At 41.2% G+C, this 14,685-nt stretch overlaps 2 protein-coding genes across 5 annotated transcripts; one reads left to right on the forward strand and one right to left on the reverse strand.

Annotated features, from left to right (window-relative positions):
- Positions 1 to 220: 220 nt before the first annotated feature.
- On the reverse strand, positions 221 to 10,836 carry LOC104926784 (zinc finger protein 106). 4 transcript variants are annotated; one of them, XR_003463170.1, is made up of 22 exons: positions 10,707 to 10,836; positions 8,829 to 9,007; positions 8,682 to 8,743; positions 7,599 to 7,802; positions 6,223 to 7,497; positions 5,800 to 6,139; positions 5,605 to 5,653; positions 5,202 to 5,356; positions 5,049 to 5,109; positions 4,256 to 4,958; positions 4,111 to 4,157; positions 3,884 to 4,026; positions 3,166 to 3,300; positions 2,891 to 3,007; positions 2,429 to 2,620; positions 2,060 to 2,122; positions 1,791 to 1,910; positions 1,619 to 1,690; positions 1,426 to 1,497; positions 1,181 to 1,327; positions 874 to 994; positions 221 to 818 (listed from the first exon to the last, which is right to left on the reverse strand). XR_003463170.1 is itself a non-coding variant. In XM_027284012.1 (21 exons), exons 2-21 carry the CDS (start codon positions 9,003 to 9,005, stop codon positions 938 to 940), a joined length of 4,188 nt encoding a protein of 1,395 aa, XP_027139813.1. In that variant the 5' UTR covers positions 9,006 to 9,007; positions 10,707 to 10,836; the 3' UTR covers positions 221 to 937. The 4 variants fall into 4 exon arrangements, 3 of the variants coding, with proteins under 3 accessions (XP_027139813.1, XP_027139812.1, XP_027139814.1); XM_027284012.1 differs by having other exon boundaries at positions 221 to 994; positions 5,605 to 5,650; XM_027284011.1 differs by having other exon boundaries at positions 221 to 994.
- Positions 10,837 to 10,912: 76 nt separating this feature from the next.
- churc1 (churchill domain containing 1) lies at positions 10,913 to 14,232 on the forward strand. The gene is made up of 4 exons (XM_019266460.2): positions 10,913 to 11,090; positions 12,338 to 12,473; positions 13,663 to 13,733; positions 13,856 to 14,232. The coding sequence occupies exons 1-4, from the start codon at positions 11,052 to 11,054 to the stop codon at positions 13,946 to 13,948; spliced, it is 339 nt and encodes a 112-aa protein (XP_019122005.1). The 5' UTR covers positions 10,913 to 11,051; the 3' UTR covers positions 13,949 to 14,232.
- The last annotated feature ends 453 nt before the right edge of the window (positions 14,233 to 14,685 follow it).

Here is a 14,685-nt window from a genome sequence, read left to right on the forward strand (position 1 = left end):
TTTTCAAATGTGTTAGAGGACAAAATAATTGCCAAGAATAATTATCTAGAAAATTTGAAAATGTAAAATGTAAAAATAGATAGTTCACATATTTAAGTAAGATATATAATATTAAGAAGAAGAAGAAGAAGAAGAAGAAGAAGAAGAAGAAGAAGAAGAAGAAGAACATTTTAAAATATATTCCAAATACTAAAAAAAAGAGACATAACTTGAAAGTAGGTGAGTATTGAAACAAACTTTTATTATTTATACAGAAAGTACAGGTTGCTAAATATTAGCCTATGGTTTTTAAACGCTGGATTTACTTCCCAAACTGTATTTAAATAATACAGTAAACCAGCAAATTAGGCCTGTACAAATCTCCTTGTAACACTGAAGTGAGAACAATCTCAACATGTTTGAAAAAACATAACATACACACCAAATGACATGACACTAAATTGGTGGAGTAGTTTCAGGCACTGTTGTATTTCTGCTCTTCCTTGACAGATTCAGCCAACATTAAAACATGTTACCTTCACCACAAAAGCTGCTCTGATGTTTTTATGTGTCAGATAAATCAAAATAAATCTTAATTACTGACGACTTAAACAGCAAATAATATATGAAGAATTAAAATCGTTTTAACAGCAGGGCTGACTGAGTGTTAGAGACTTGACATCAGTAATCATCTTAAAAGAGCAACAAGTGGCCTGTTTCGTCTCTCTGTGACAGTCATACAGTGCAGACCAGTGAGATGTAACAGCACTTCGACAGCCAGAACAACAAGAAAAACTGTTCTTCTGCTGTAAATTAATGGAAAAAAATCCTGAAAATAACTCTGAAACAAACAAAATCAGCTGTCGTGTTTTAGTGGATGAAACTCCAAAATAACTCTGAAACAAACAAAATCAGCTGACGTGTTTTAGTGGATGAAACTCCAACCTGGTCTGCCGAATCATGGCTGCACCTCGCTGTCTTTCTCCACGTGTTTCTGCATGTGTTCAGGCAGCTCCTGCAGGAAAAATGCAAACAAGGCTGAGGAGTTGTTCCAATGTACTCGTGCGCTTGGTGTGAAGGCGCTCTAGCATCCCTTCTTTTGATAACAAAGCTGTTAGAGTCTAAAGAATACATTACTTAGCTCATGAGCTGATCTTCACTTTAATCTTCAGTAGAAAATGAAATGGCATCAGCCCATTACCTTTCTAATCAAGTGCTGCGTGGCAAAAAAACTGCTGCAGCTCCTCCAGCGACATTTGACCGCCTGCAGATTGGGGTTGGTGTGATCTTTAACGAGGTGCTCCACGAGATGCTCTGCTAAGCCGAAGATCAGAGTGCAACTCTGCCACTGAACAGAGGGCAAAAAGATACACGTTAAGGCATGAGACAATCAGAAATGTCACTGTATGTCAATCACAAGTCAATCTATGTGTAATGAGTCCTCACCCAGCAGCGGTAGTTCTTCATCAAGTTCAGCTTTGTAGCTTGAACACTGCCGTCATAGCAGCCTGTATAGATCTGTGTGTGACAAACAATGTGAGATACATATTTCGGCAATATCCATTTCTGAAACAAACCTCTGTCATGAAAAGTTTAGATTACAAAAATATAGCTGGGACAGCTATAGAAGTCCACGTACCACACTCTTGTGTATGGCCATGCACATCACCATGTCACTGTGACCCCCGTACACCTGCATGCGGTCATGGGACTAAAAAAATACAAAGCTCAAACGGTTAATATATTGAGAAAATTAGACACAGCATTTTGGAACCACACATATTTGTAAGACTGGGTCATAAATACTGCACCTGTAGCTCATAAACTCGGACCAGTTTATCCAGACAGGCTGTTACCATCACTTTCCCCAAGATGACTATTGATGTGACGGCATGACTGTGACCCTTGTAGATACGAATCAACTCGCCCGTCTACAGATAAAAGATGGAAGTCAAAAATAATGACGACAGTCAATGCATAATGCTAAAACAGTTGTGCTGAGCACAAGAAATGTTCAGCTCAATAATGAAAGCGCCCGTCCATAAGAGATAATTAATTCTTGGAAATCTTTAACACTTACGTGGATGTTGTGGGCATGTACCGACATGTCGCTGGAGCCGCTGAAGACCAGATCGTTCACCACCTGAAAACAACATTGGAGGTAAATCTAAGTACACACCAGACATCAATTTATAACTTTTATTTATAATAAACTAAACATTTAGAGCCTTGACAATATGTAAATGTCAAATTATTAATTGTAAAGATGTTTGATGAACTCAAAATAAACTCAAAAATATGAATTTTGACTGATTTAATGTTTTCTTAATAGTAAGTACCTTTTACAATACATTTCCATTCAAACAAGTAAAATCTCTGATTATTTCGGCTCTTCGTCTGCACAAACATTATTTAAAGTTTAACAGTTAAGGTGGGTTCATCTCCTCACCTTCATACAGAGGACAGTTTTGGTGTGACCCTCCAGCGAGCGCAGCAGCAAGCCGCTTTTGGCGTCTCGTACGCTGATGGTGCTGTCGTAGGAGCCGACCAGCAGCACTCGTCGGGCGCCCTCCTGTGCCGTACCCAGGCAGCTCACACCCCGCGGGCCGTGGCACTCAAACACATCCACCTGCTTCAGAGTCTAACGAGAGAGAAAGACGAGGTAGAAGAGGGAAAGATGCTCCTGTTTTAAGTTTTTAAAGCAGCTGTCAGAAAATATGAGAACATAATCGACAACACTTCATTTGTGTGCAGCTCTCAAGTTACAAGTCAACCAGAACACTTAAAATAATCTGACTAAAATAAACCTGTAATGATGGTCATCTTACTCAAGTTACAGCATGCGAGTGTTTTTTCATGTCAAAGCATAAAGAACATCAACCACACACACTATTCGAATCATTTCTCTCACCTTTAAGTCAAAGCTGGCCACTGATCCGTTGGCGAGTCCAGCAAACAGAATGTTCCAGGCAGCGTGCAAACACAGCACCCGGTCTGACAGAGAGACCTGATCCAGACACTTCTGAGACTAGAGGTGAGAGGAGGAAAATAAATCAGAAAACAGGAGAGCTTACTGAGCTGTAATTTAAAGTTTGATGATTAAAAAGTATCAAACTCAAACTCTACGTATGTGAAATCAAAGCTTGGACAAAATGATAGCAGCAGGTGTGGCCAGATGTTTTGTACCTTTATGCTGTGACAGCGGATAGTTTGGTCACTGGAGCCGGTGTACAGGCGTTCCGACATATTTGGGATGGACGACACCAGCAGACAGTTGATTTTGTGTGTGTGACCTGTAAACACTGCTTGGCACTCTCTGCTCTGGATACACAGAAACAAAATATGTTATTATTATTTCCCAGTTTAAATACTTTATTTTATGCATCGTAATTCTCAGTTACTAAATATATTAAAATGGATCCATTGTCTATGGTGATTGGTACAGTATGTCAACGAGTTGTAAAAAGATACAGGTTATCGACAGCAGTGAAAAACAGTAAAAACTTTATTTATAATTTTATTTTATTATTCTTGTACTGAAACATGTACTGAGCCCCAATCAAAGTCGCTGGGTGTGGCTACTGCTTTAACAAATTAACACAAGTTTCAATTAGACACTTTTTATAGTCCACAGCGTTCTTAATTTGAAGCTGTCATGAAGTCCAAATATGAGTCCATTCCTTGATTATTTATATTCCTTTAATCTTTAAGTGTCCAATCAAAAGAATCAAAATGGCTTTTCATAAAAATGTGTAAGTTTTGTGCGAATGGCAGGCAGGTTAAACTCAGTGACTGAATTATATAAAAGCCTGGGTTGTTATTTGAACTTTTACAGTAGTAATTTATTCATTATAAGATGAGTGTGAAGATCAGCCAGTAAACAGTGTGCAAGTGTTCGACGTACCGTCAGACTGTAGGCTCGTGCTGTGTTATCTCCTGAACAAGTGTACAACAGACCCTTGTGAACTTGGAGTCCATGAACGGGGCCTGTGTGATTCGGAAAAGCTCCCAAGGATGGTTCCTCATCATCGACCGCCTCAACGCACTCTGAAAAAAAAAGAAGACATTTTTTTAGAGCTCTACTTATCACTGAATCTAAACATCTCCTGTGAGATGAGGAACAATACTCACCTGGAGGATCGTTGGCATTTTTCACTGGCTGCATAGGCTGAAACTTCCTGAGTGTTCAAGAGAGAAAAACATTTCACATTCATGAGTAAAGCATCCCTATAATGTTCGGGATTCTGTACCATGATATCTTTTGAAGTGACCTCACCTCTCGGCATCATTTTGTGGTAACACCTGTGTGCTCACAGAGCTGAGCTCCATACTGACAGACTTCTGAGGAGGCTCCTGTTGGACAGATACAGTCGAGACGGTCTCCTCGTTGTCTGATTTATCGATATCAATGATCACTGGGTTGGAGGGCTCCATCATTTTGACTGAGCTGTCGCTTTCGTTCCCTCCATCGTCACCATTTTGGTCTCTTTCAGGGACAAAAGAGGAGGCGGGCTTCTCTGATGCCGGGCAGAGATTTTTTCCCATCTCCTCCTCAGGATCACTGTCAGCTTCCTCTCTTGCTAACATCGCTGTCTTTACACAGTCCTTTAAACTCTCTCTCGTCGCTTGCTCCTGCTGCTTGGCAGGTGATTCAGGAGAAGGGTTCGCTGATGCAGAGCAGAGCTGTTTGAGGGAGGCAACAGTTGTAGGGGCAGCTAAGTGTGGCGATGTAAGCAGCAGCGGAGAGAGCAAATTAGGAGGAAACAGGGGAATAACCTGTGAAATATCAGGGTTACAGGAAACTGGAGGTGGTTGGCATGTTTCTTTCTTTACTGGCTTGATAGGCAGGGCAAGGGGGGCTGGGTAAGGTTGGCTGATAGAAGATGCTGGGTTTGTCGGAGGTATTGGCTGGCTGGAGGAGGTGGGGAAGGCACTAGTCGAAGGAAGGGGAGAGAGTTTTGGTTGCACGGCAGCAGCTCCTGAGTTGGTGGAAGAGATTAAGATAAGAAAAAATGAAATATTTATAGTGTATGAAGTCAGTTAAAGTAAAGGGAAAAAATCTGCTGTACCTTGCATCCCCTGCAGGATCTCAATGCGCTTGGTTCGTAGACTGTTGACCTCGGCTGTATACTGAAACAGCAGGAAGAACAATATAATGTCATATATAATGCGAAAAGACACCCGAGGTGTAGATATGACATTTTCTTTGTTAGCGGTGGTACCTGCTGTCTAACGAGCAGGAGTCTTTGGACCTCTGTGTAGGTAGCCTGCAGGACGTTGCGGGCCTGGACCAGAGACTGGTCTAAATCCTGTAATGAGTGGCTCAACTCGTCCTCTCTCAGAGACACAGCCAGCAGCTGGTCCATTTGGTCCTGGTCTGCAGGGTAGGAAAACAAAATTTAAAACAAACTTTAGAGATTTACTGGAACACAGTAACAGAAACATTAGTGAGAAGTGAGATTAAATGTCTGAATAAATATGTTATCATACATAGTCAGTGTGATGTAATGTTCCCCTTTTTATAGATGCTGTTGTCATTAGTCTTGTACCTACATGTGATGTGCTTATACTTACACTACATACAACATGATGTTGTAAAAACAAGAAACAAAATATCAGATTTACCCTTGTTTGACTTTGTTTTCTTCTTTTTTCCCTTTGTCTCCTTTTCCTGCTGTGAGAATAAATGATATATAAATTTAAACAATAAGAAATATCAATACATTAACATCAGATTTAATCATTTAGCTGATCTTTTATCCAAAGTGACCTACAAAAGGATCAGTTTCACTCTACACTTAACAACTGTACACTACTCACCGTCACTTCTTCTTCTGGTTTCCTCTTTTTGGCACTGTGGTCTCTTAAATCTCCACTTTCATCCTCCCAGTTTGGTTCAACCTTCAAAGGGACTGCTGCGACCGTCTCACTGCGGCAATCTTGCGGTGCCTGACCGGGCTGCTCCTGAATCTGAGAATCTGAGTGTGTTTCTGTCTGAGAGTCGTTATCTGTTGTGTCCTGGTGTGGAGGAGGTAGTGGAGGTAGTCCAGTCCAGTTGTCAACTAAAGGACTGCCTGGGAGTGACTCCCAATGGAAGCCTTCCGTCAGAGGAAGGTCCTCTGCTTGTGCTGAGCTTTTTTTGGGCAACTCAATTCCAAACCTGTTTCACCACACGGAATTAAAATTGTCAACTTCTGTTCAGCAAACGAAAAGCAAAATGAACGCATGAGAGAAGAGACTAACCTGGGCATGCCTTTCACCTTCTCCTGCCTCTTCCTCCTCATCTCTTCATTCATCTCCCTCCAGCTCAACTTACTCTTGGTCCCTGATAAGCTGAGCAGCTTATTGACGGTTGGTTTAAGCCCAGCCTCTTTCCTCCCCTTGCCTGGTACGTGGGCGATTCGAACCCTGCGAGCGATGTTCAGGTTGGGCTCAGAGGATGCGGTCTTGCCTGCAAATCGGCTGAGTGAAGTCGGGCTATCGAGGGCCACCTGAGATCCTCTCTCCCTGTTGTTTGGCGTTTCATTTGAGTCACTTGCAAAGCTTGAGGTGCTCTCACAATGCTCATCCGTCCCTTGTGTCTTGTTTGGCTCAGCAGAAGTAGAACTAGAAGGATGAACAGCAGAATGCGATGAAGGAGCAGCAGAGCTGACCAGTGAGGATTGCACCGGTGTAGTCGCAGCAGAGGTGATGTGATGTGCAGCCTCCTTGGCAGAGTTTTTGAAGGAGGCACCTGTTGGCTGCCCTTTCTTAGTTCCAGCTTGATTGACTGACTGCACACCTGTCTCACTGTTCTGCCTCCGGGCTTCGCGATCTGCTCTGCACGGTTCCCTCAAACCCAGCGCTCTTCTGATTTGCCGTAGCATCGAACTGACGTCGGAATCCCGTATGGGAGCTACGCTGGCAGAAGCAGGTTGGGCTCTGCTTTCTTGTCTTGACTCAGAAGATCCTGTACTCTTACTCTGGCTGTGATCAAATATGATGGCACCTCTCTGAGGCAGGTGATCACTGGTGAAGTCTGCTGCACTACCATACTGCTTGTTGTAATGGTCATGCTGGCTGCTGGCAGGCCATTTTATATGTTCTGGCACATTAGTAAACCCTTCTTGGGTGTTGTGTGGTCTTCTAATAGGAATATCACTGCACTGATTGTAGTAAGAAAAGTTGTGATTGTACCTCAGCTGGGGAGCTGATTGCGTGAACTGGGCCTTAGCATAAGGTTGATGCCAAACTCGACCTGAAGGCTCTCCGTACATACAAGCAAATCTTCCACTTTGATTCTGCGGAGCTGATTCTCTTTGTTGAGGAGTTCTTTGCAGACTGGACACTTTATTCTCTTTGTTTTGAAAAACAGCATTGTTGCTTCCTTGTTGGTGGGTTCCCCACATCTGTTTGAGTCGGCTCGTGTTCACTTGTTTGGATATATCTGGCTTCACTACTTTGGACACCACTGTGTGTTTTTTGGGAACTCCTTGTGGCACTCCTAGATGCTTCTGATCAGCTAGCTTTGCTTCTCTCCTGTGATGGAAACAACAACAACAAAAAACAACGTATTACATCATGGAGAGAACAAAATGATAATTTTGACTCAATGACAGATTAACAGGTGAAACTCTTACTCCACTTTCTTTAACAACTTGTTTCTCTTCATGATTTGCTTGACGGTCTTTGGACCCAGACTCTTCTCCACAGAGACGATCTTTACGTTTCTACACATCAAGTTCTTCAACCTAGCTTTATGTTGAGCGGTGGAGATGTGCTGAGCATACTCATTTAAACCCATGGAGGATTCCTTACACGCGTGACATTCATGAAATGAATTCCTGTTAATGGAAAAACATAACAACACGTTTGTCAGATATGAGTAGATGTTTGAATCCCTACTCCGGTTTCCTCTCACAGTCCAAAGACATGCACTTAACAGGTTAATTGGTGACTCTAAATTGCCTGTAGGTATGAATGTGAGTGTGAATTTGTTATGTGTCAGCCCTGGGATGAACTGGTGACTTATCCACCAGGGCGTACCCTGCCTCCCACCCTATGTCAGCTGGAATAGGCTCCAGCTCCCTGCAACCCAGATGAGGATAAGCAGTTACAGAAAATGGATGGATGCAAATATCACGACTCATGTGGCATAAAAAAGGGAAACAACCATGGTACAGTGTGACAAGGACTTGTTAGTGCAGCAATCAGTACTACTCAAGGGGGATAGATTTATCATGTCCAGCAGTTGTTGGTAGTGCTGGAGAGGAGGTCCTCTCTGAAGAGCTGGAGGTTTTCAGGAGGTTTTTGAAGGTAGAGAGGGAAGCCCCTGATCTGATACTGGTAGGATGTCCCACCAACGAGGAACAACAGACGAGAAAGGTTTGGATTGCCCCGTACAGGGTGGCAGAGTCAGGCCTTTTACATTCAAGTAGATGGGTGCAGGAGGCTACTTTGTAGTCAGCATTAGTGATTTGTATTTGATGTGGGTTGCTACAGGTAGCCGGCGGAGCTTGATGAGCAGCAAGGTAACATGTGACCTTTTAGGCTGAGTGAAGACCAGGCGTGCCGCCACTTTCTGGATCATCTGAAAAGGGTTTCACTGTGCAGGCTGAGGTGAAGTTATCAAGCGTAATATGTACGTACTTTGAGAAACACTGATGTATTTTTTTGCATCTCTCATGAAAAACAGAATTGTATATTTAACAAATATCACTTACTTGCCCAGCACGGTCTCCAGCTCTCTGTGATGCAGCATACTATGCATATGCTCTTGTGCCTCCTGCAGTCAAAGAGTCATACTGTCAAAAATTTGCACACATACATCAGCACTGATATTCAAATTCTGTAAAGTTAGACCCACTTACATATTGCAAATATAACCTGCGACACAAAATACAGTAGACTTTATGGTCTCTCTTGGAGTCTAGTGAACTTTTGTTGTTGTTGTTGTTGTTGTTGTTGTTGTTGTTGTTGCTCTTCTTCTTCTTCTTCTTCTTCTTCACCACAGGGGTTTTACCCATCTTCTCATGAACCATTGCCATCTCTGCAAAAACAAGAGATAACAGCAACATATGAAAAGCTTTGCACCGGCATTAAATAGTGTAGAAATGAAGCCAAATCTCTCTCTCCCTCTCTCTCACCATCTGTAAACATTCATGTCTCATTAATGCATGTTACTAACTAAACTTCCTCTGAGTTTCAGTGCTCTATCGTCCAGCAGGTTCTCGTGTATCGTGGCTGCTGCTGTGGTCCTGCATGACGTCCACTACACATACTGTCATTATTGCTACTATATCTCCATTACAGTTTATAGTTAGTTTATGATTTGCTGCTGCTGTGCATCTGTGTCTCTATCTCTATCACAGGTTCCACAACACCACCCACTGCCACATCCAGAAGTTTTCTGATGACAAAGCCGTCGTTGGATGTGTTTCAGAGGTGGACGATCTGGAGGACAGGACGGTCATCAGGGACTTTGTCAGCTGGAGTGAGCAACACCAGCTTCAGCTCAACACCAGCAAGACGAAGGAGATGATCTGAAACCTCCGGAGGGAAACATCCCAATTCAAACAGGTGAACATCCGGGGATCGGACGTAGAGGTAGTTGAGAGCTACAAATTCCTGGGTGTTCACCTCAACAACAAACTGGACTGGACTGATAACACCCACGCACTTTACAAGAAGGGTTAGAGTCGTCGTCCTCCTTCGGAGTGTGCAGGGCTCTCCTCAGGACTTTTTATGACTCTGTGGTGGCCTCAGCCATCCTTTATGCTGTGGTCTGCAGGAGAGGGGGCAGCATGGACAGGGACAGGAGCAGACTCAACAGACTCCATAGAGGAGGTGGGTAAGAGGACGATGTTGGCTAAGCTGACATCCATCATGGACAACACCTCTCACCCCACAATATGTCTGTGTTGATTTGTCCCTGTACACGTAACATCTATCCAGGGTTCCCACCCCTTTTTAATGAACAAATTCAAGCACTTTTCAAGCACTTTTCAAGCACCTTCAAGCACCAGTTTTTCCATTTTTCCAGCACCTTTAAATAGGTAGCCTACTAGTAGCCTACCATGATGGTCATGGGAAGCGCAGCGGTGCCACTGTATGGCATAATAATATGGGTCTAATTAGCATTATTTCATATGGTGGTAGATTGACTGTTTTGATTTTTAACTAATTGTGAATTGGCTTGTATTCTCAGCTTGTGAGCGGTGTATTGTGTAACTACCATAGCGCAATAACAGTGACAAATAGACATCACACAAATTTCAAGCATTTTCAAGCACTTCACAAAAAATTCAAGCATTTTCACAACCTTGAAAACACTGAATTGAAATTCAAGCATTTTCAAGGAATTCAAGCACCCGTGGGAACCCTGTCTATCCCTCCTCTGTGGCTCTTCCACCTTTTTTGTGGGCAAGTTTGTCCTCACTCGAACCGAGGGTCTGAGGACAGAGGGTGTCACTCCGAGGCAAATGTACTTTCTAACTTTGGGGCTATATAAATAAAATCTGATTTGATTTGAATCGTATAGACATCACAATGAGAGATTTAAAACCAATGAGACAGCAGTAGCAGCACAGCGTGCTTTAGCTCGTTCAAAGTGGATTCAACGGTTTTAAACTAACGGCCGACGTGTTCGCAATTCACACAAACCAGCAGGGAAACGTTAGCGGGATTGATATAAGTTATTTAAACTGAGCGAAATATTAAATTTAAACTGTAAACAGATGCATAATTACCAGTCACAGCTCACATGGCAACATCAGGAGGACTCAAACTGCTGCTGCTGCTCAAACGGCCATGTTCGGCTACGTAAATCACGTCACGTCCAATCGTTTGCTCAAGATGACACCGGAAGTCCGTCCGCTGTTGATGAAGTTTTCGCAGATCTACAAAAGATGTGCTGAACAATTTCACATCGACATCCGGTGGTGCAGATGTTTTATAGATCTAAAAAAAAAAAGGAGCTACAAGGGCGGAAGAGGAGTTTTGAAGCTAAGATAAATAACTAGCTGTTTGTTTAAAAAAAAAGCTGTTTACAGTTTGTTTATCGACAACTGGTCTTTAAATATAAAGGTTTTAAAATGTGTAACGGCTGCGTGCAGAAAGAATACCCGGACCGGGTAAGTACAGGCAGCTGGGATACTGAAACACAGAAGCTAACTTAGTCTACTAGTCATTTATCTAGCTACTAACCAGAATCAGAATCAGAAATACTTTATTATTATTTATTGTTTTTGTTACCGCAGCTCAGTGAGATAGTAAGTGATAGCAAACACAACAAAAACTTTAACAATATACACCTATACGATATCCTATTTTAACACTATATACACACGTATAAATAACAGTAAAATAAAAACCAAATAACAGTGAACTATGCAATATGTAAGTCTAAAACCCTATAAAGAATTTAGTCTTTGAGAGACTGTACAGAGAGAATAGACACTGATTGTATAAAGTGCAGTATGCATGCATGCATGAGAAAATTGCACTTATTTTAGATTAGATTAGATTTATTGTCATTACACATGTATAAATACAAGGCAACGAAATGCCGTTTAGCATCTAATCAGAAGTGCAAATAGATACAGATAAATGCAGTATTTACAGTAGTGCAAAGGTGTAAGGTGTGTATAGTTATGTGCAGAGTATGTACAGGTAAACAATGTGGGCAGTAGTTATGGGCAGCTTATATACAAATAAGTTATGGGAGCATAATGTACAGGTAGCAGTTAATAAATGAACAGAATGCAAAGTACAGATGTGACTAAACTAATATTCAGACGTATAACTAATATTCAGATGTATTTATTTATTGCACAAGCCAGTTTGATGGGTACTGGACTTGACTTGGTGTGTCTGATATTTTGAGAGAGGAGTCGTAGAGACTGATGCTCACAGATCAAATCAAATCAAATCAAATCAATTTGATTTGTATAGCCCAAAGTCACAAAGTACATTTGCCTCAGAGGGCTTTACAATCTGTCCTTAGACCCTCGGTTCGAGTGAGGAAAAACTTGCCCACAAAAAACCCTTTAAACAGGAAAAAAATGTGGAAGGTAGGAAAGACTTCTTGTGTCTCTATGTGGAGCATCTTGGTGCCAGCAGTCTCTGTCCCGAGTCTGTCCAGCACCTCACGGAGTGGGTGGGAGTCATAGTCCAAGATAGCCCCGAACCTTAGACAGCATCCTCCTTCCTCCGCGAGTCCATCTGCACCCCCACAACATCACCGGCCTTACGAACAAGTCTGTTAATCCTGTATAGTTATCTAGTTAGGTTATACAATCAGCTCAAATCAAATCATAACACTCTGTTTTGATATGAAATTAAAAGTTTAATGTGATGGTTCGTGTCATTTCCTGCTCAGGGGAACACTTGTCTGGAGAATGGCTCCTACCTGATGAACTATGTGGGCTGTGCCAACTGCCATCAGAGGGACTTTGTGCTGATCAGCAATAAAGCCACAGAGGATGATGATGGAGAGGAGATAGTCACATATGACCGTGAGTTACTCTTCGTTAATCTATTGTTTTTTTTGTTTTGTTTTTATTATTGTAGTGGAGAAGAACCTCCAGATAAAATAGCACAAGTAGTTTATGCACTTCTGGGGGTGTTTTATGGGTGTGTGGACTAAGGTCAGTTGCAATGCCTCAATGATATTTTAAATTATAGTTTATTTCTTCTTTGTATTTTCAGTCCTTGGCCCTTCATGCCAAGGACCAGCTCAAAAACCATTGCTCTACATACAGATATAGACATATAAGTACACTACAGCTAAGATGCTTCACAGGCAGACATTAACATAAAAACTATGTATACATAAAAGGTATGTATATATGTGTATATAGGAACAACAACAACATTTGTAGACACTATCTGGTGATAGTGCACTGAAATAAATATGGTTTATACAGTAGGTTGTATTACGTACGTGAGGTAGAGTGGATATTACAGTATGCACAGTATGAGTAGATTGTGTGAGTGATGATATTTACATATTAAAAGAACAAAAAAGCTAAGTAGTGAGAATAATACTTTATATAATAATTTACAGGTTATTGCACAGGTAATGTTCCTGGCAATGTGTGTCTGGTTTTACATGTTCATCACACTGATGGCCTTTCGGTTTTGAAGCACTCATTAGAAATGTAACAAATATGTCATTTTATCATCTCAGAAACATTGGTATAGTCAAATCATTCCTGTCTCAGGCTGACACAGAAAAAAAATAATGCATGCTATTATCACATCAAGGCTTGACTCTTTCTAATGCAATTCTAAATGTCTGATCTTCCTAAAAACGCAGCAGGAGCACTGCAAAGAACAGAGGGCACATATAACTCAGATTTTAAAGTCATTGCATTGATTGCCTATTAGTTTAAGAATTGATTCATTCAGATCATCTTATTAGTTTTTAAATCACTACATCACAACATGATATTGCCCATATTGTCTATAGATAAATGTTTTGCATCCAGACTCGTTTGGACAGCCTTTAAAGAAAGGTGAAGGCTGTTGTTAATATTAATATTAATGCTGATGTTAAGGTGTCTGATTGTTTTTTAGCCATATAGTTTATTTGCTTTCCTGCCATAAGGGTGACCCCAGACCCTTTCATAACTTGGTTAGTGGTAATAATCCTCATAACACAGCATGTTTACAAATAATCTATCGTCTTGTTTGTCCTTCCAGATGTTTGTAAAAATTGTGACCATGTCATCGCAAGGCATGAATACACATTCTCTGTTGTTGATGAGTATCAGGTAAAGTATCTGTATAACTAAATATATTCATGTGTTACCTCACATTTAACAGCATTTGTGGTTAGTTGTTGCCACTGTCTGGTCTTTCAGTGTGTATATTAAGCCTGTGTTGTGTTGTCCAGGAGTACACCATGCTATGCATGCTGTGTGGAAAAGCAGAGGACTCCATCAGTGTGTTACCCGATGACCCCAGACAGTCTGCACCTCTCTTCTAAATCTCAAACCTGCAGATCATGAAACACTTTTTATATCGAGTGTCACCACCGTGGACGTGCTGGAGCCTGCTTGCTTTCAGGGTTCCAGCCATTTTTTAAACATGCATCCAAAATGTTACGCACATATTTAACGTATTTTAGATTTTTGGCTCTTTGTGAACTACTGTATGCTGATATCAGTTGAGTAACACATATAACTTTATATTACACTCTATGACAACAACAAATGTTATGTATGTCGATTGAAAAAGTACTTTAAATAAACATTTTTATACTGCTAAGAACTGTATTCCTGTCTGCATTCATCTGATGTTACAATGTCAGGAAGACAAAATAAAGTCTAAGCTCTGAGACGCAGCTATAAAAATGACATATTGCAGCTGTTTTTGTATCCAAAATAGCTCAGATATGTTTTTAAAAAACATCAGCTTAAGTTCAAATGTCGGGAACTTTTAAAATACCTTGTCCCAGAATAATACGGCTCATATCCACCAAACTGTTGTGAGTGTTTTGATTATGTTAAGTTGTGGGTAAGACAGGATCCAGCCTTTATGGAACATATTCATGAAGCTGCTTGAGATTGAAAGTTAATTTTTGAACCTTAAATGGAGAATGAACCTGAACATGCATTTATAAGCCAACATAGACAAGAAATGCATTAGAAGAAATGAAAACAGATTTTAATAAGACAACCTGTCAGACCAGCTGCAGAGTGGACTTTTTTGTGAGATTGTTTT

This window comes from Larimichthys crocea, chromosome XI (assembly GCF_000972845.2).
Source record: "Larimichthys crocea isolate SSNF chromosome XI, L_crocea_2.0, whole genome shotgun sequence".
In the NCBI taxonomy this organism is placed as follows: domain Eukaryota; kingdom Metazoa; phylum Chordata; class Actinopteri; family Sciaenidae; genus Larimichthys; species Larimichthys crocea.

Excerpts from the sequence above, each read along its gene's own strand:
- churc1 (XM_019266460.2), top strand. The coding sequence starts at position 11,052 with ATGTGTAACGGCTGCGTGCAGAAAGAATACCCGGACCGG. Across the intron at positions 11,091-12,337 it reads AGAAAGAATACCCGGACCGG|GGGAACACTTGTCTGGAGAA; the intron begins GTAAGTACAGGC and ends TTTCCTGCTCAG. Across the intron at positions 13,734-13,855 it reads CTGTTGTTGATGAGTATCAG|GAGTACACCATGCTATGCAT; the intron begins GTAAAGTATCTG and ends TGTGTTGTCCAG.
- LOC104926784 (XM_027284011.1), bottom strand. The coding sequence starts at position 9,005 with ATGGCAATGGTTCATGAGAAGATGGGTAAAACCCCTGTGGTGAAGAAG. Across the intron at positions 6,140-6,222 it reads AAGGTGAAAGGCATGCCCAG|GTTTGGAATTGAGTTGCCCA; the intron begins GTTAGTCTCTTC and ends GTGGTGAAACAG. Across the intron at positions 995-1,180 it reads CGCAGCACTTGATTAGAAAG|GAGCTGCCTGAACACATGCA; the intron begins GTAATGGGCTGA and ends TTTTTCCTGCAG.